Below are 19,580 nucleotides of genomic sequence, written 5' to 3'. Positions count from 1 at the left end.
TCACGATGAGCTTCTAGCCCAGCACCTGCTGCTTTCCAGGGGGGCCCCCATCCTCGGCTGAGGCTCGGGGACACAGTGTCTTCCCTGAGAACCAGGCTGGGAGCAGACCTACACTGGAAACCTCGCTGGCCTTGAGGACGTCTGGTCAGCTGGCAGCCGAGGGGACAGCTCCCGCCCCGTTCTTCCGACAGGAATGCGAGGATCTTGGAAGCCTGGGGCCCGGCCAAGCATCTCAGAATTGCTGCAAAACGGCGGCGCTGCTCTGCTCAGGACAGGGCGCGACTGGCGGGACTGCTCAGCCACGGTCGCCCACCACGCGCCTGCCGTTGACGGTGGGTCTTCACGGGCAGCAGCGGGGTCCCGCTCACCCACCCTTGGGCGGGATCTGTGATTCTGAGCTCTGACCCTCATCGTCCCGCGCGTCCCTTGTGACCCGGAGGTCTGGCCGATGACTCAGACAGACACATTCCTCTCCCGCAGCTGGTTGGCTGGTGACCAATTATCTCCCATAAAGACTTGGCCCTGAACTCCAGCCCCAGCATCTCAACATTGATGGAACTGGTGTCAACACATGTTGATATTATTTAGGAGAACATGAAATTCCCCCTGGATCCAGAGTGCTCAGGACGTCTGGACAGACTTCCAGAATGGCTCAAAAACGCTGACGGCCATTGTCTAGACGCTGTGTGACAGATGGGGAAACTGACCCCAGAAAGGGGGTCCCGGGGTAGGACCAGAGGCCAGGCCTGCTGGCCCCCAGCTCTGCTGGGCCCTGATGGGACTGTGCCCTGGACCCCCAGATCCCGGGCCGACCCGGCTCCCAGCTCCCCATCAGCCTATGAGGCTACCTGGGGCGGGGCCGGGGCAGCGGCCAGCCCAGCTCCCCCAGCCTGCGTCCTGCTGGGTGCCCTCGTGCAGGCGGTGGACGGGGAGGCCTCCACACCGCCCACTGGGACCGTCTGGGAACTTGTGGCCCCGGCCACTGCGAGGTCATAACATCGACACTGTGGAGCCAGAGCCGCACCAGTGGGGCCTCAGGGGGAGGTGCGGTCGCTAAGGCAAGACTGGAATCCCCCCGTACACGTGTTCCCGGGACCCCCTCACTCCATGTCGGCTCGCGGTCGGGGCTGTGGCCTCTCTCCACCCAGGCCTCGGGGCCCGTGCAGGCTGGGCTGGGGCTGCAGCGTCCTTCCCGCCCCCAAGCCCAGCCAGGCTGTGAGCCCCACCAGCCCCCGATGTGGTAGGCTTCCAGCCAACATGCCTGGAGCTAACTCCAGGGGCAGCTGCGGCTCAGCACAGGGAGAGACCCTGAGGTTTAGAAGGGAATGCCAGAACTCAGCTGGGCGTCCATGCCGGCCGAGTGTGAGCTGGTAGCCTGGGCCGCACTTGGACAGTGTCTCTCCTGTCCTCCCCCAAAGAGGAGGCAGAAAATGCCGCAGGACTGCTGCACGGCCCGGAAGGCTGGGGCCGTGACCCTGGGACACCTCTGCTTCTCGGTCCTGGTTCTGAGCAACGTGCCCAAGGTCAATAATCAAAGTCATAACGGGCCCGCCATCATGGGAAGCCCGTCACAGAGCAATTCCAAGGCAAAGAAGTGGCCCAACCAAGTGTCCCGCGTACGGTGTTGGAGTGGGTAAAGCAGTATTTCAAACTCAGGTGGTATTTCAAGGAACAAGAAAACCATCCCAACAATGTCCCAAGAGAAGCCGAGTGCGCGAACCGTGTACAGTTTGGGATGATCCTGCTTCTGTTTTAGAATTTACAGGTAGAGAGAAGCGACAGAAGGCGGAAGGAAACACTGTTCACCTCGGGCTTTCTCTCCAGTGGAACTGGAGGAGTTTTTGTTAACTTGCTCTTGTCTTAAGAATGTTCCCAGTATTTACAGTGAAACACTGATGCCCATCAACTCTTCAGCCAGACTCTGTGGCCGGCGAGAAAGGGCCAGCTCAGCGAGGTCAAAGGGGGCACCCAAAGGGGTCACGCCAGGATGAGCTCTGCACCCAGGCCCTGCACAGCAGCTGGAAACAGGGGCAAGCAACGCAGTGGTTGCCACAGAACCGCTGAGCCAGCTGTGGGGCGGGGGGGCGGTGCAGCGGAGAGGAGCAGCCTGCGGCCTTCCTGCACCCCACTTCTGCCCCCAGCACCCCGTGGCCCCCACTTATGCCTGTCGTCCCAGGCCAGGCTTCACCCTGCAGTCTGGCCTCTGCTTCTCCTGGCCCGCGCCCTGGCCCAGCCCAGCTCCCAGGCCCCAGAGGCCAAGGTGCAGCCAGACAGCCATGGGCCAGGCCTGGGGAGGCAGCCAGGGCCAGGGAGGGCCGCTCCCGCCCCCCGGGGTGGGTGTGGGGAGGCAGCTGGAGCCCATCGTCCCAGCCCAAGTCCCCAGCGCCTCCCTGGAGTGGCCCTCAGCTGGAGGGGCGGCCTTCCCACCTGCTCCTCTTCCACATGAATCCCCGAACCACACACAGGCTGAGCCACGCCAGCTGCCCCCCGCCCCACATCGCAAGTCAGAACCCCTACTCCTGACTGGGGGGCACTGCACAGACCACCCCCCCGGGGGGACCGAGAGGGCCCGAGCTGCCCTCAGGGCAGGCCAGCGGCCACAGTGGCCTGGGTGGAGCTGTGCTGTGCTCTCAAGACGCACACCCTCTCTGGTCCTGGCAGGCAGCACTGCACCAAGGAGGCAGGAAGCGAGCGAGACAGAGACAGCCCCACTTCCTGCCCCAGCGCGGCCTCCGAGAGCGCAGGCAGAGCACAGCCGCCTTTATCTGCCTCCTCCTGGCAGCCTCCTTGCTGACGTCAGCGAGACACTGTTTACTTGCTAACAGGACCCAGACTGCGTGACCTCCCGCCCCTCTGCAGGCCAGGATCTGGAACCTTCCTCGGCGCCTCCCCAGATGAACACAAGGAGAGTAAAAGCAGGGGTGCCCTCAAATCCGGCTGTTTGTCCAGGCCCCCCCTTTACAGCCTTGTCTGTGTTATTGACACATAGTCATGAGGTTTTTTATGTCCCGTTAGCTGGGGGGGCCCTGGGCAGTCCATCCGACTTCTCTGAGCTCAGGGTGGGGAAGCACCTGTCCTGGCGGTAATATTTCCTACATCAGGGACTGCTGGGAGACCTTGTTCAACACACGTGGCCGCAACCACATCCAGGGTGACCGCGCGCCTGCTAACAGGGCAGCCTCGGAGCAGTGCGGCCCCCACGGGGCTCCTGCCATGGGGACGTGTCGTCACGCCTGGACACGCTTCGGGTTGTCACGTCTGGGGTGCTCCTGGAGTCCAGGGGCTCCAGGCCAGGCCTGCTGCTCCATACGCTGCTAAGCCCCCCGCCCCGAATATCTGCTCCACAACATCATGGATCACTCAGGGCTCAGAAGCCTTGACAGAACCCTCCACGCTGCCGGGAGGATGAAGCCGGAGCCGTGCGAGCCCTTGGCCGACAGCGGCTGACGTTACTTTGACCGCCTGTTCCTCACCTCGGCCCCAAGAAGTCAGAGTGGAAATCGTGACACTTATTTTCCAAAAAGGAAGCCGAAGTCCAGGAGTAGGACGGGCTGACCAGAGCTGGACCCAGGACCCGGCCCAGGGTCCCAGAGGACGGCGGGTCTGCTGGAGCCGCCCACAGTCTCGGAAGCTTCCGGCCCTGGGACCTGACTTTCTGGGCTGGGAGACAGGCAAAGGTGCTGCCCAAGGGCCTGGCAGGGCACCCCAAGCAGTCCCTGCCCCCTCCCACAGTGCCAGGGGAGGGGGGACAGTCCAGGAAGACCTGGACACGCTCAGGACATGCAGGCCTCGGGAGCAGCAGAACTGACCGCTGTCCCTAGCCCCGAGCCACGCAAGGGGGCACTGGAAACACGTTGACCCTGGAGGGTGTGCCCCACACCCGAGGAGAGGACATGAGGGGCAGCCGCACAGGCAGCAAGGCCAAGACAGAAGCTTGGGACCGGCCCCTGCATGTGCCAGGCATCGACTTGGACCCCGTTCCTCCTCTGAGGCCCTAAAAGCCAGTGGGCATGGCTGTCTGGACCCCCACTTTACTGCAGGGAAGCCGGGCCCAGGAGCTCCAGAGCCCCGCCCAAGGGCACGAGACTCCCTCCCTGGTCTGTCCCTGGAGCACGTCGTGGCTGCTCCCCCCCAGCCCGGGGCCCGTGAGCCGCTGCTACCTACCAGGTGCCCGGCGGCTCTCACCAGCTTGTGGGTGGAGAAGGGGAAGGCGTCATCGCTCAGGTCGGCCTCCAGCACCTCTTGGAGAATGGCCCGGCTGTGAGCAAGGACAAGGCTGGTCAGTCAGTCGGTCAACAAACACCTGCCAAGCCCTCCTGGGTGTGCACCCTGGGCTGGGAGGGCTCTGAGGCCACCACGGTGGGCAGGCTGAGGCCCTGTCCTCACGGGGCAGACCGAGAACAAACGTGCTCTTAATAAAACACACCAAGATGGAGACATGCAAAGGTCCAGTCATACGAGAAAGGCACCTTCAGGACTTCCCTGGCCGTCCAGCGACTAAGACTCTACTTCCGCTGTAGGGGGCGTGAGTTTGATCCCCAGTGGGGGAGCTAAGATCTCAAATACCAGGTACCATGGCCAGAAAAAATGTATCAAGTTAAAGGAAACAAAGGCACCATCATCAGAAACAGTGGCAGAAATAGCCAAGCCCTGGCTCTCCTTTCTCAGATGGGGAACCCAGGCCTGGGGCAACTGTCCAACCAGTTAATGCCCCGCCTGCCAAAGCTGCCCAAGGGCAGGGGCCCCTCTCCTCGCCCCTCTGCCTGGCTGTACCCGGAAGAGTCTGACCCTCACACTTGATAGTCCACCTGAGACCTTCCAGTGTCCATGGAAACCCTTCCTTCCGGGGCGCCTGGCTTCTCGCCTCCCTCCCTGCCGGCCTGAGCTCACTCTCGGACCATGCACATTCCCTCCAGGCGTCCCGGCCCCTGTCGAATCTTCCGTCATCCTTCAGGTCTTGGCTCGTCTGTCACCTCCTACAAGAAGCCCTCCCTGGTTCCGAGTCTGGGTCATGGCCCCCTTCAACGCCCCCGGCCTGAGCCTGTGGCCCTGATACGTCTCCCGCCAGGGCACCTCTCACGGTTGCAAATCTGCCCCACTGAACCGGGAGCTCCGTGCCGACGGGGCCCGGCAGACGTGCCTGGCACAGAGAGGGCACTTGGTAAATGGGACTGATTGAAGGTGGGCTGGCTTTGCACCTCTGGGCCAGCTCCCCATCGGCAGGAAACAGCTCCCACCCACCCCCATTTCTGCCTCACAGGGTCCCAGCCAGTGCCCAGAGACACTTCCGACCCTGATGATCCCTGCCCCCCACGGTGCCAGCAGCTGCCCGCCCACACCGGCCCGAGATGCCCAGCCCACTGCAGTGTGTCAGGATCCTTATGTAACACCCCGGCACCCACGCGTGCCTGCCCCTGGAGAATGCACACCTGGCCCTCAAGAAGCTTGTCTACACTGCAGCCCTGGGTGGCGGGGTCTGCCCCACGGGGAAGGAGGGAGGAGCTGGAGCTGGGGCTCAGCAGGGCCGGGGGTCCCCAGTCGGGCACAACCTGGGCACGCAGGTCTGCAGGGCACGGGCCAGGGTGCGGGAGGCTGTCCCTCCCACAGTGGGCAGCAGGTGGCGCCAGAGGGCACTGGCTCTGGGCGGAGACCAGGTTCAGCTCACTGGCCCCCCCCCCACCTGGTGTTGGGCCCGCTCGTTGCCCCGTGAGGGCAGTGAGGCAGGCACCTGGGCATTAACCACGCAACAGCGACCACCGCCCCCCAGGCTGTCTCCACCAGCCACGAGGGGTCTCCTGAGCTTCGGTTAATTAAAACAAAAAAGTTCTGTCTTGCCAGCCACGTTTCAAGGCCTTGCTGGCCGCATATGGCTTAGAGGCTACCGTTCTGGGCCATCAATTCTGAACTGTCTCCCGAAAGTCCCACTGGTTTGCAGGTCATCCAGCATCTCCCCTGGTCCAGGTGCCACGAAACGCTTCCCACGAAACAGCTCGGAAAGTCCAGCCCTTATCGGCGGCACTGGTGACATTATTATTCATACCAGAAACTTCGGGTTATTTTTGAAGGAGCAAGGACAATTTGGAGGAGAAAGTTCAGAAATCGCCAGGAGGAGGGGAGCTCGTCTTCCTGCCCTGGCAACCGTCACTCGGCGCCCTCCTGGAGCAGCTTATAATGAGGCTGGGAGAGCTGGCCTGTCCCCGCAGGCCACGCCTTGATCAGTCTGTCTGGCGCCCCCTCCCTCTCCTGCCCACTCACCCCCCACCACACCAGAAATAACCCAGTCCCTCTCCAAGGTCGCCATGGCAATGAAGCTTCCAAGGACCACCTAGCACTCAGGAGTCCAGGACCACCCCACATCCCCATTCAGCCCAGAGATGCAGACGTCAGCTCACCCAGGTGATAAATGCAGACCCCTGCCTGCAGAACAGGGCGCGTCCCCAAGCCGGGCCAGGGCAAGCATGGCCCACGCGTCTTTCTGCAGAACCCCAGCATCCCGGTTCTCCTGCTGCGGCCAGCAAGCTCGGCCTCCCTCCACACAGCCCGTTCCTGTCCTCCCCTCCTGTCTCAGCAGGCCCCCACCCAGCCACCCGAGATGAGCTCGTCAAGTCCGCAGGAACCACCGGGCCTCCAGACCCACCTGTCAATGCGCGGTCTTTGTCCTAATCGACCCACTGACCACCCGGACACAGGTCGTCACTCCCTCCCTGGAGTCCCTCCTTCCCCTGGCCCTTGAGGCTCCTGCCCGCCTCCCACACTCGGGCCCAGCATCAGAGACCCTTAAAGCCCACGTCCAGCCGCGCCCCTCCTCCGCGCAGCCCCCTCTCCTGGAGGAGCAGCCTCTCCCCCCGCAAGCTCTGGCCTCTGCAGCCCTCTGAGCTCATCCTCTTCCACAGCCCTACCCTCGCCGCGTCTCCTCCCGCAGGGGCTCTGCACCTGCCGCTCCCTCTGTCTGGAACACTGTCCCTTCAGAGAGCACCCACGGCTTGAGCCCCCATTTCTTCCAGCGTCTCCTCCAAGGTCCCCTTAACAGATACTGGCTTTCACGGGCAGCCCAAAGTCCAGCATTTGATGGCTAAGGTACACGACCAACCCTGACTCCGCCAGCACGGACTGCCTGCCTGTCTGCCGTGCGCCTCTGGGCAAGGTGGGGCACACGCAGAGCCAGCTGCAGCTGTGCCCGGGAGGGGAGGTCCCCCCGCCCAGGACCCAGCCTGGGAGCTGCTGGCTTGGCCGGCTCCAAGGCACCAGGGAAAATGGACGCTGTGGCGGGATCTGAGGGCAGCGACCGGGGATCCTGGTGTGACCCCAGGCTGACAGGGATGCCAGTGGACACAGCCGTGTGTCATCTCAGTGCGCGGCTGGGGGATAACCCGGCTGGAGACACACTGTCCTCTCCTCACCACTAAGAAAAGAAAACAGTTCTCACCGCCTCCAGGGCTAGCGTCAGGACTGGAGCAGATGCCGGAGCACCCCAGGCACCCCGCTGGTCGGTGCTAACACGCGGTGCTTGCCCCTGGCCCTCCACCCCTCCCCACCCGCCCCTTCTCTGACGCCCAGCCAGAGGATCTTTCCAAAGTGCACACGTGCCCAGGTGATCCGTTGCCTCAGACTGTCCAGGCAGAAGCCAGCATCCACGGCCCTTCCGGGAGCCGGTTCCTCGTGGGTGGGAACACAGCTCAGTAAGTGCTCACAGGATGAATCAAGGAGCGAATGATTGTCCGTGGACCTAGTCGCCGGAGGTGCTTAGGGAGGAGCCGGTGTCCTGCTGCGGAGCACCACCCTCAGCCCGGGGGGCACAGGGAGCCCCAGTCTGGCTCCGCCCACTTAGAGATGGCACACACAGTTCTCAGCCCTTCCATGACCCCTGAGCCCTCAGATGCTGAGTATGAGTCATATATTAAGAGCTTTTCCGTATCCCAGTGCTTTGAAAAGCATGTTCCTGGTTGGCCTCTTGGGGGTCGCCGGCACGTTCAGCTCACTGGCCACCACGTCCCATTCTAGACCAGTAAATGGTTCTGCCTCGGGCCCAGACAGAGGGACGAGGTGTACCCCGGCCCTCGAGTCCCCACCCTCTCCTCACCTGGCCGGGCCCTGGACGCTGACCAGGCCCAGGTCCTCGGAGCTGTCGATGAGCTGGCACCGGAACTTCCGGTCCTGCAGCACAGTCCTGATGTGGGACCAGTTGTGCTGGGCCGCGGCCCCACCCACGGCCAGGTAGTAGCCGTCACCTGCAGGAGAAGCGCGGGGACTCAGAGCAGGCCTGCGGGGAGGCGGGAGGAGGCGGGACCGGGAGGGGCAGCCCAAGGCCTCTGTGGAGGAAACAAGCCCTCCTCCCTTGAACGTGAGCCGCCCAGGCCCAAGTCGGGGAGCCCTCCTGAAAGGGCTCTGGGTTCTCATCGCCCGCAGGACAAAATGCCAAGGGAGCATTTTCTGGGAGCGTCCGAGGCTTTCTCCCACTTCTCAAAGGGTCTGTGATCCAGGGAAGTGTAAGGGCCCCCAGCGCCGTCACCCCTTGGGAGATTCTGAGTCCCACCTCAGCCACCAGTGCAGGGTGACCGCGGACAAGCCTCTGTCCCTCTCTGAGACCACACCCTCACCAGTTCCCATCTCTCTGCACGTTCCCACGTCCCCACCCCATTCCTGGGGTTCCCTGCAGTGGCCTTTCAGAGGCCGGAATTTTATAGCCACCACACCGCTGACCCTCCCCCAGAGGCTGGCACGCGTCATACCCTCAGGTTTCTGAAAAGGAGAGGAGACTCAGAGAGGCCCCACGCGCGAGAAGACCGCCTCTAGCCAGCTCCGAGCCCATGGCCTGTGAGCAGCCACTGAGCCAAACCACCCCCGGGAACTGCTGAGCGGAGGGCAGCCCAGCTCCGCCTGGTGTCCTGAGAGCCACTGCCCCGGGCGGGTGACCCCAGACAGCCGTGCGGCCCTGGGTCCCTGTCGCTGCCCACTGTCTGTGGATCTCGGCCACCGCTCTCCCTCCCGGATGGGAGGGGCTGCCGCACGAGAGACCAGACGGCTTCCACGCCCGCCGAGGGGTGACGTTATGGGCAGCAGACCCCGCTCAGGGAATCAGAGCCGTGCAGACAAGGGGCGCGGGCACTGAGCTCCCCGTCACCGGAGGCATGCGAGCAAAAGCGGAGGAGCTGCACAGGGCCGTCCAGGCATCAACTTGGGCCCAGAGCTGGAGATCTTCCAAGGACCTGCCCCCCCACCCCCAGACTGGGAGTTACGTGGGAACCAAGAGAGCTGATTCAGCATAGATGCCGGAGGCAGGAAGGAGGTAACTTCTCCCTCCACGTGGGAGGCATGGCCGTATCCTTGGCTCACTTTGTTCTGGGCAGGCGAGCTGAGTACACCCACGCTGCAGCCGCCCTGAAACCCCGCAGGACAGGCAGGTTCAAAGGCATAACCACCAAGCACTCAGAGCTCAGCATCGCTGCCCGAACAAAGGCTGCATTCAGCCTGAAGCAAGGCCTCTCATCTCTCAGGCCCTGACTGCAGCCGGCACACGTGGGATTGCAGAGCAGCCTCGGAAGCCCTTCCCGCCCGTCCCGCACTGGCCGCTGCCTCGCTGCTGGGCCTCGGGGCACCTCTCACCTTCAAAGGCCGGGGCCAGCGGGGAGACCTTGGGGCCAGGGGCCAGGCGGCTCACGGTCAGGTCGCTCTCTGTGCCCCCACGGTGGTTCAGCATGCATGTGTACACCGTGGAGCCTGCGGGCAGGAGAAAGAGCCCAGAGAGGGGGAGCCACTCAGCAGGGCGGGCGGTCCCTCGGGGCTGGGTAACCTTGGCCAGATGCCCGGGGGGACCTTGATAGGCCCCTCAGCTTGGTGATGCCACCGTGACTTGATGACCCGGAGAGGGACAGGCAGGCCACCAAGCACCGCCGTCCTCGGAGGAGGAAGGAGCAAGAAGACTTATTTATCTTGAAATGTGACTCCTCCCCCCCACGCTGGGGCACTTTCAGGGTAGGATTTCACATCTCATTCACTTTGGTGCTCGGGTGCCAAGCCTGGCACGGCAGAAGCTCCATGAATGCTGAATACAAGAATATGTGGATGGAAGATGGATGCATGGGTAGATGGGGGTGAATGGGGAGCAGGGAGCGGGTGGGGCAGGGATGGATGGGAGGAGGGGCGGGTGGGTAGAAAGGTGCTGGCAGGGTGAACGGGGGAGGGGGACCAGGGGAGGTGGGCAGCAGGGGCATGGGATGAGGGTGCCTGGGTCGTTTGGCAGGACGCGTGGTGCAACGGTTGAGCTGTGTCTCCCCAAATGGCGTGTTGAGGTCCTAACTCCCAGTCCCTCTGAAAAATGGACCTTATCTGGAAATAGGGTCTTTGCAGACGGGATCGTGTTAGGAAGATCAGAGCTCAGGAGAGTTGACCTGATCTCACAGGACTCGCGTCCTTAGAAGAAGCAAACGCAGGGTGACGGCCCTGTGACCTCGGAGGCAGAGGCTGCAGTGATGTAGCTGAAAGCGGTGGCCACAGCCGGGAGCCAGGAGATCCCGCGGTCTCTGGCCCTGACTTTGAACTAGCCCCAGACTCAAGGCAGCACAGGAGGGCTGTTCAAAGCCGTGCGGAGCGGTATTTCGGTGCAGCAGGGCTAGGGCGTCAGGCAGCGGGGCTGCGAGCGTTTGGGGCGGGCAGATGGGCGGGGAAGATGCTAAGGGCACGGTTGATAAAAAACGGGGAAGTGAGGACCCCAAACACTGCCTGGGACACACTTACCCGAGGGGGTTATTCACCCTTCATTTCGAATTCAAATGAAAGTGAGCGTCCTGTGTTTTCACTGAATCCTAGCAACCCTACGGGGAGGGCATTCCTGGTGGGGGGAGTGGACAGGCTCCTCAGCCCCAGGAGACTGTTCTGAGGGCCTGCTGCCTCGAATCCCATCTGGAGCGACGTCAGAGGAGGGTAGTGGAGGACGCAGAGGACGCAGAGGGGCCTGGGCCTTGGGGCTGGGCGAGCAGGGCAGAGGAGTCTGGAGGCGGGGCCCAGGGCCAGGCTGGGGGCAGGCCATGAGCTACGCAAGCCCAGAGCGGACAGGGTCAGCTGTGCCTGGGGCCGCGCTGAGGCGGCAGAGGCAGGCGGCCCTCCCGGTCCGTACCTGGGGGCCGGCTGACGTCGGCGGAGAAGAGCCAGTCGGCAGCCTTCCTGGCGTCCGGGCCCACCAGGAAGAACTTCCCGAAGTAGGACATGTCGAACACAGCCGCGGCCCCTCTGCAGGCCAGACACTCCTTCTTGATCTGAAAAGTTCCAGAGTTGGGGTGCCGTGGGGGGTCCGGGACCCACCTCCCCAACAAAGACCCCGCAGCCCTGGGCTCCAAGACCCTCTCCTCCCCTCCAGCTAGAAACCCACGGGCACACTCTCCTCAGGCGCAGGGAATCAAATTAGAAATCCGCAGCAGAAGGAAAGTTTGGAAGTTCACACATAAGTGAAACTGGAAAACACTTCTTAATAACCAGTGGCTCAGGTGAAAAAGCCACCAGGAGGATTAGAAGCCATTGGAGAGGAGAGAACAGGAGAAAACAACGTCACGCCCATCGGGCGTCACACCTGCAAAGGCTCTCAAGTCGCCTCACACTCCCCTTGGAGAAACCAGTAAAGGGAAAGCAAGTTAAACCCAATGCAGGCAGAAGGAAGGAGATGACAAAGACTAGAAAGGAAATAAACAAAAATCTCAATAGACAGAGAAAATCAGCAACATGGAAAATTGTGTGTTTCTTTTTTAAAGTTCAGTGAAATTAGCAAATCGTTAAATGAAATTACCAGGAATCAGAAAAGACTCCAAATGCAAAAATCAGGAATGAAAGAAGGGTATCACTATCCAATTCATAGGAAAGAATTGTAAGGACTATTGTGAGCAACCGTCCACCAATAAATTAGACATGAAATGGAAATTCCCAGAAAGACACAGATCACTGAAGTTGGCTGAAGGGGAAACAGTCTGAACAGGTCTACAACGAAAAGAGCCTTCTTCAGTCATTAAAACTCTCCAGACGGAGAAGCCCAGGCCCGCATGGCTTCACTGGTGGATTTTACCAAACACTCAAAGAAGAATTAATACCAGTTCTTCACAGACTTTTCCCATGGGGCCAACATTACCCCAAAGCCAAAACCAAAGTCCTCATAAGAAAATCGGAGACCAATATCCTTCATGACTGCAGACACAAAAAACCTCCGTGAAACACTAGCACACTAGATTCAACAACATAAAACGGATTACGTGATCAAGTGGGATTTATCCCAGAAATGGGAGGCTGGCTCACCATTCCCAAATCAATATAACGTACCATATTACTGGAACAAAGGACAAAAACCAAGTGATCATCTCAATAGATGCAGAAAAAGTATTTGACAAAATACAACACTTGTTCTTGATAAAAACTCCATATAAACTACAACTAAAAGGGAAATTCCTTGACCTGATAAAAGGCATCAGCAAAATCCCACTTAATGAGGAGGAGCTGGATGTCCGCTGCTAAGATCGGGAACAAGAGACGGCTGTCCTCTCTGCCACTTCCACTCAACATCGTATTGGTAGAATTTTTCTGCTACCAATGATATCATTAAAGAAGTGAAAAGACAACTCACAGAAGGGAAAAAATAATTATAAATCATAAATCGGATAAGGGACTTGTATCCAGAATGTATAGAGAATTCTTATAACGCAATAAAAAGACACACAATTTTAAAATGAGCAAAATATCAAAATAGAAATTTATTCAAAAAAGATAGAGAAATGGCTAAATAAGCACATAAAAGGATGTTCAATATCACTGGTCGTTAGGGAACATTGTACTGGAGGTCCAACCCAGGGCAATTAGGCAAGAAGAAATAAAAGGTACCCAGGCTGAAAAAAAGAAGTGAAACTATCTCTATTTGCAGATGACATGATCTTACATATAGAAAATCCTAGAGAACTCACTGAAAAAAAAAAACTATTATAACTAGTAAAATAGTTCAACAAGGTTGGAGGCTATAGCGTCAATATAACACAAACAAAAAAATCATTTCTATGCAATAGCAGTGAGAAATTAATGAAATTAGGAAAATAATTCCATTTACATCTTCAAAAAAAGTTTTTAAAGGCTTACAAATAAATTGAACAAACGAAGGGCAAATTTGTACTCCCTAGAAAATGTCTCTGAAGAAGATTAAAGGGGACCTAAGTAAATGGAAAGGCCTCTCACGTTTGCAAGATGAAGACTCACTATTGCTAAGATGACGGTAGCACCCGTGTTGATTTATGGATTTGACAGGGTCTCTACCAAAATCCCAGCTGGCTTCTTGGCAGACATTGACAAACTGATGCTAAAATTCATCAGAAATGCAAGGCACTTGGAACGTTCAAACCCACCTTGAAAAAGAAGAACAAAGCCAGACAATCTGCTCTTCCTGACTTCAAAACTTACTACAAAGTCACTGTACTCGAGACAGTGGTACAAACGCACGGAAGGAAGCGAAGACCGATGGGATGGAACGGAGAGCCCAGAGATAGACCCTCACCTTTATGGTCAGCTGATCTGCCACAGGGATGCCGGGGCAATTCAGCGGGGAAGAGAGCAACCTTCAACAGAGGGCTCTGCACAGCCGGATAGCCACTCGCAAAAGTCTAAAGCCGGGTCCCTTCCTTACACCTTTCACGGAGCTTCGTCAAAATGGGTCACAGACCTACGTGTAAGACCGACAACTGTACAACTCTGAGAAGAGGGTATAGTAACTCATTGTGACCTGAGTTCGGAAACACTTTCTTAAATATGACACCAAAAACACCAGGGGCCAGAGAAGGCATACACAAGCTGTTTTCATCCAACCACCAAGTCGCGTCCAGCTACGTGCAGCTCCAGAGACTGAAGCACGCCGGGCTTCCCGGTCCCTCACCGTCTCCTGGAGTCCGCCCAAGTTCATGTCCATGTCAAGTGCATAAGCTGTACTTCCTCAAAATTAGGAACTTCTGTGCTGCCAATGATATCATTAAAAAAGTGAAAAGACAACCCACAGGCGGGAAAAAAATAATTACAAATCATAAATTGGATACGGAACATGTATCCAGAATGTATAGAGAATTCTTATAACCCAATAAGAAGACAAAAGGCTCGATTTTAAAATGAGCAGAACATCCAAATATAAGTTTCACCCAAAAAGATAGAGAAATGGCTAAATAAGCACATAAAAAAAGATGTTCAGCATCGTGGGTCATTAGGGAAATGCAACTCCGATCATTGAGATACCACTTCACACCCACTACGATGGCTAGATCAGAATTGTGAGTGCCGATGAGGATGGAGAAATTAGAACCTTGTCCACCAAGGGTGGGGACGTAAAATGGTGCAGCCACTTTGGCAAACCCTTGGCAGGTCAAGGGTTCAACAAAAATGTTGAACATGGAGTCACCGCGTGCCCCAGCAGTCCTGTTCCTAGATACGAAAACTGAAAACATTTGTCCAAAAACCTGTACACACATTTGCAGAGCAGCAATATTCACGATGGCCCCAAAGTCCAGCTGGTGTCCAGCCACAGATGAATGGGAAAATAAAGAGGACTGCACCCCTGTGATGGAATGCTGTTCCGAAAAAGAAGTGACGAAACACTGACATGTCCTCAAACGTGGAGGCAACGCCGAAAACAAGCTCGGTGACAGGCCAGTCACAGAAGACCGCCACTGTGTGAGTGCCTTACGGGAAACGTCCAGGCACGATACATCTACAGAGACAGGACGTAGATCAGAGGCTTCTGGGAGGTGAGTTTGGGGTGAGAGACGGGCAGAGGCCGCGAGAGGGCCAGGAGCCCGCGCCTTCTCCCCATCCCACGGTTCAGACGCCACTGCCCAGCGGTCTACAATGGGCCTTACAGCCAGCTGCCCCCTGAGGCCCAGGCACGGGGCGTGGTCTGCTCAGGGTTACATAGGAGGAAATGGCCGAGCCTGGGTCTGTCCAGCAGTGCCCCGACCCCAAGAAGCCCCCAAGTGCATCCTCCCTACCATGTCTTCAGTGATTCCACCTGGACGGGAGAGGGTGTGGACGGCGAGTCTCTATACCAGGGAAACTGGCCAGCGTGGGGCCAGCTCCCTGCCCTCTGCCCCAGGGCAGCTGGCCGCCACACAGCGCCCCACTGACTCATCTCCTGAGCCCCAAAGGCGCTGTGCACCTCTGTCCAAGACCCCACCACCCTTTACGGCTCCCCCTCCACCCTCAGCGTCGGGGTGCCTTCGCTTAGGCTGCTGGGCTGCAGATCCAACCCCCAGACAACTTGCAGGCTGACTCTCGTCTGCCCGGGCTGGGGAAGCTGCCAAGGCTGAGAACGCGCGTGCGTCTCCTGCTCCGGGATGTCAAGGCGCCTCTGCTGGGATGCAGCCAGGAAGTGGAGCTGGCGCCCCGCCTGGCGCCCACATCCTCAAGGGCCTGAACACCCCGTGGGCCTTGGAAGCCGCCCTGCGGAGGTGCCAGACGGAGTCCCATTCACTCCCGGGAGAGGCGGCCCCCAGGGCCTCCTGGACTTCCAGAGGCACGTACCTCCCCTCCTGTTTCAGAAGCCTCTTCCCCAACGCCTTCACTAGAGCAAGCTTGTTGGGGGGGGGAACGCATGGTTCCTTCCCTACAGGTCCAGGTGCAAAGTCACACCTGGGCCACCTTCTAAATATATCCAGAATTTGCAGGCAGCAATAGCAGAGCATGAAACCCAGCCCAGGGTGCTTCTGAGTGAAGGGCCTCACACGACTGCCAGGGGTCCCACATCCAGGAGGCATCCCAGGCCGCCCGTCTCTGGGGATCACCCCCCAGGCTGAGACCGTGGCCCCAGCCCAGCGTAGACACTGAGTGGGCCTTCACCCCCTCGTGCGGTCGGCCACGTGCTCACGGACACAGAGAGCACGTTCTCCTCTGTAACAGAACAGCCGGGTATCTCAGTGGGGACGCTGGAGTCTTCTCTGCAAACGCTGTGAGAACCCCCAGCGCGATGCGGACCTGGGGGAGGCCTGGCCCCTAGGACCCCGTCACCTCCTCTCCCGCCGTACCAGGGAGCCGGGCTCGGAAGGGCCCAGGAGCCGCTGCACCTGCCCGTTTCCGGAGAAAGCGGGGCGGCGAGCGGGCCCCAGCTGCGGCCTCCCCTGCTTGTCCCCCTGGGGCCCCGTCCTGGACCTCCTTGTCCTGCGTCTGCTCGGTCAGAACGGCAGACAGGAACCACGGCCCCAGACCCGGCAGGGGGCTCGCCACCCACAGTCACGCTTGGGGGCGGCTCCGAGGGGCTCCAAGAGATGAATCCCCGGCCCAAGACCACACAGCCTGAGCCGGGCCGGGCCGCCTCCTCCGGCCCTGACGCCCCCAGCAGGCCGCGCCACCGGCAAAGTCTTGGTACAGCCGGAGGGCCGAGGGGAGCATCACCAATTCCGCCTCAAACCTGAGTCAGCCCACAACAGGGTGAGGGTACAGGGAGCCGGCTGGGAGAGAGCTCCCTGGGCGCCTGCGCTGACTGGCCGTAAGTGCCGCCCAGCTTTCTGCCCCTTGGGGGTTGGGGGCCTACCACATCGTGGTGCAGAGGGAAGCTGAAGGTGTACTCCTGGCCCAGCAGCCGGCCGTAGGCGTGGTCCTCGTGCGCCCGACGCCCGTACGCCCCGCAGTAGTCGTAGGGCAGCACCTGCGGCAGGCGAGGGGGCGTCACAGCCCCGCCCTCCTCCCCGCACACGCCGCCTGGCCCGGAGCCGGCCCCGCGGAGACCCAGGCCCACAGGACAGACTGACCTTGGCCCTGCCCTCGCCAGGCCCCACCCCCATCACGGGGCAGTGCATTGCGGACGGGGCTGGCTGCAGGCACGGCTCAGGCATGCCAGCAGCACGGCACGGGCGCAGCCTGGTCACCGCGGCAGTGGGAGGGCTGGGCCTGGAGACGGAGGAGAAATGGAGTGCGGGCAGGCAGAGAGGGGGAGACAGGGGGCTGAACAGTACACAGGGCGGGTTGACTGGGACCCCAGGGGCCAGCCCAGGGCTTCCGTCTCAGTGCTGAGGGGCTGGGACGAGGCCCAGGGGTCAGCGTGCTGAAGAAGAGAGAGACAGCGTCGGGGGTGGGGTGGCTGCTGCAAGGATTGCCGATGCTGCTGCCATGGCGATCCAGGACGCGGTCCTGCTCCAGCCTGGCCCTGCATAAAGGGCCTTGCACGTTCAGGAAGGGAGAGTCTCTGGACAGGTCGGGGAACCAAGGTGCAGAGAAGCTGCCGCCTGCCTCCAGTCCCCGCAGAGCCCTGCCTGGCCTGAAGCGGGGCGCTGGGCCCTGGAGGCCGATCCTCAGCGCCTCTTGCCTTGGCCTCTCCTGTGCTTGGCAGCCACTCTCAGGGAGGCCCAGAACCTCACACCCCACTCCTAGTCCTGTTCCTGCCGATGGAGCCCCTCCTTCCCAACTCTGCGGCCACTCCTGGAAAAGTGTGAGCAAGCCCGGCACCTGTCACCCTGCACAGGGCCAGCCCCGCCCCGTCTCTTCTCACCAGTAAGAGCTGAGGGTGAGGTCCTGACTGAACTGGGCCTCTCTGCCCCTCCAAGTACCCCCTCACTCCCCACCCCCAGCTCCCGGCCTAGCCCTGGTCCAGGGAAGGCCTTTATAGGAGTCTCTGCAGGAATTCATCTCCCTGGCCTGCCAGGTGGCTCCCACTGGCCCCTGAGGCCCCTGCAGGAACAGCCCAGCCCACTGCAGCCTGGCCAGGGAGCAGGGAGCGGGGGGGGGGCGGTCCGGTGGCCCAAGGCCCTGGGCTCCCGGGTGGCTCCCGGGTGGGAGGGGGCTGCAAAGCCCACCCATCTCAGAACCAAGGGTGTGTTCCTGATTCTGGCTCTGGTCTCCTCCCCTTGCCCACGGGTTCTGGGAAAGAGGAGCTTCCAGGCACTAGGCTGGAGGCAGGGAGCGGTCTGTGCAGGCCCCTCCTCTCTGCTGACCCCAGAGGCCATCAGAAACTTGCCTTGGGACATGGTTGCTATGGAGATGGGAGATAGGTCGCACTTGGAAGGTGGCTGCTGAAGTATAGCAACAGAAGGGGCTTTTCATTTGTACAAACCGGTGTCCTCTCCTATCCCCCCGGGTGTATTAGAGCATCACACCGCCTGCCCTAGAGACCCAGGGCCTCACAGGCAGGATGGTTTCTATTCTTTCCTCTGTGAACCCAGTTCCCTGGGAGGAACTGGGTGGGAGGTGGGAGCCCCCAAGAGGGCACCCAGAGGCCAGAACACTGCAAAAACCCCAACTTATAAACTAACACACGGAATGCATAATTTAGTGCTAAATCCTCCTACTCACATTAACAGTTGCAGCCGCCAAAAATATATGAGCAAAATTATGAGAAGATGCTCTAATTTCTCCCGTCAATGGGGGAGTCTCGTGTGTGGCCTCCTCGCTGGGGAGCGCCAGCTTTCCCGGGCCCCTAGCCCATCTGGGCGGTGGGAGGCCGGGCACTGTGGGCAGTGAGTGGCAGGGGCCCGAGGTCACAGGCGGACCGGGCAGACCGGCAGGGGCTCGACTTCTCCAAAGGCCAGATGAGCCTCCCACCCCACGGCTCACCATGCTCCCGAGCACCAGCGACAGCGCGCGGTGCAGCCACTTCCGGTGGGGCGGACCCAGGGGTGGGCAGTGGGCGGCGGGGGTGGGCAGTGGGCGGCAGGGCTGGGCGTGTGCCGGGGGCCTACTCACCGGAGCTGGGCCCTGGGCACTGAACCATCCCGGCCGCTCCCAGCCATGCCGCTCCTGGAACACGCAGCCTCGTGCAAGGAGCTCCTGGTGGTGGGGACAGCGAGCAGACTCAGGCCTGGTGGACCCCCAGAGCAGGGCAGGGGGGCCGGGACCCGCCACCTGACACCTCAGGGTGTGGACGACAAAGAGATGCTGGCGTTCAGACCCAGGACCCGAGCCCAGGCTGAGTCCAACCCTGGGGCTCCCTCAGTGCCCGGCTGCCCACCCTAAGAGTCCCCGACCTGTAGAGCGAGCTTCTCTCGTGGACTGAACTGTACCCCAAACTCCTGTGTTGAAGCCTTATCCCCAGAGTGACTGTATTGGGGACAGAGCTGGTGAGGAGGGAATTAGGGGAAATGAGGGCCCAAGGGCGGATTCCGGATCCTTATCAGGAGATGGGGAGCCGACACAGCCGGGAGACGGCCGTCCCAAAGCCAGGAAGAGGGCCCTCACCAGGGACCGGGCGGTGGGCACCTTTACCCCTGACCATCCAGCCCTCAGAACGGTGAGAAATGTGCCCGAGCCCCCCAGCTGGTGGTGTCTGCTACGGGACAGCCGGGGACCCCACGATGCCACAGCTGGTGCCCACCCTGGAGATTGAAACCGGGCAACAGACAAGCTGTGCACACTAGCTCTGACGAACGCGGGGTGGCAAGCACGGCCAGCCCGCACAACGGGGTGCCAGCCTCCAAAAGGAAGGACATTCTGACACCTGTTACATCACAGATGAAGCCCAGGAGCAAGCTAAGGAGGGGGAGCCAGTCACCAAAGGCCACACGGTGTATGATTCCATTTACATGAAGTGACTAGAAGAGGCCAGTCCCCAGAGACAGACAGTAAAGAACGGGCGCTCAGATGTAAAGAATCCG

The 19,580-nt window shown here is 60.1% G+C and overlaps 1 protein-coding gene across 6 annotated transcripts in view; it reads right to left on the bottom strand.

Annotated features, from left to right (window-relative positions):
• Positions 1 to 19,580, bottom strand: part of SARDH (sarcosine dehydrogenase) — a 59,556-nt gene that overhangs the window by 12,932 nt on the left and 27,044 nt on the right. For all 6 annotated transcript variants that reach the window (XM_068987316.1, XM_068987360.1, XM_068987352.1 and 3 more), the window contains 6 exons: positions 18,673 to 18,756; positions 16,529 to 16,642; positions 11,114 to 11,252; positions 9,604 to 9,717; positions 8,081 to 8,228; positions 4,165 to 4,258 (listed from right to left, as the gene is read on the bottom strand). In XM_068987316.1, the coding sequence (XP_068843417.1) occupies positions 4,165 to 4,258; positions 8,081 to 8,228; positions 9,604 to 9,717; positions 11,114 to 11,252; positions 16,529 to 16,642; positions 18,673 to 18,756 (693 nt within the window). The remainder of the gene's footprint in view (positions 1 to 4,164; positions 4,259 to 8,080; positions 8,229 to 9,603; positions 9,718 to 11,113; positions 11,253 to 16,528; positions 16,643 to 18,672; positions 18,757 to 19,580) is intronic.

Source organism: Capricornis sumatraensis, chromosome 1 (assembly GCF_032405125.1).
Source record: "Capricornis sumatraensis isolate serow.1 chromosome 1, serow.2, whole genome shotgun sequence".
Lineage (NCBI taxonomy): Eukaryota > Metazoa > Chordata > Mammalia > Artiodactyla > Bovidae > Capricornis > Capricornis sumatraensis.
Note: the sequence above shows the minus strand (reverse complement) of the source record. Positions and strands in the feature narration are given on the sequence as shown.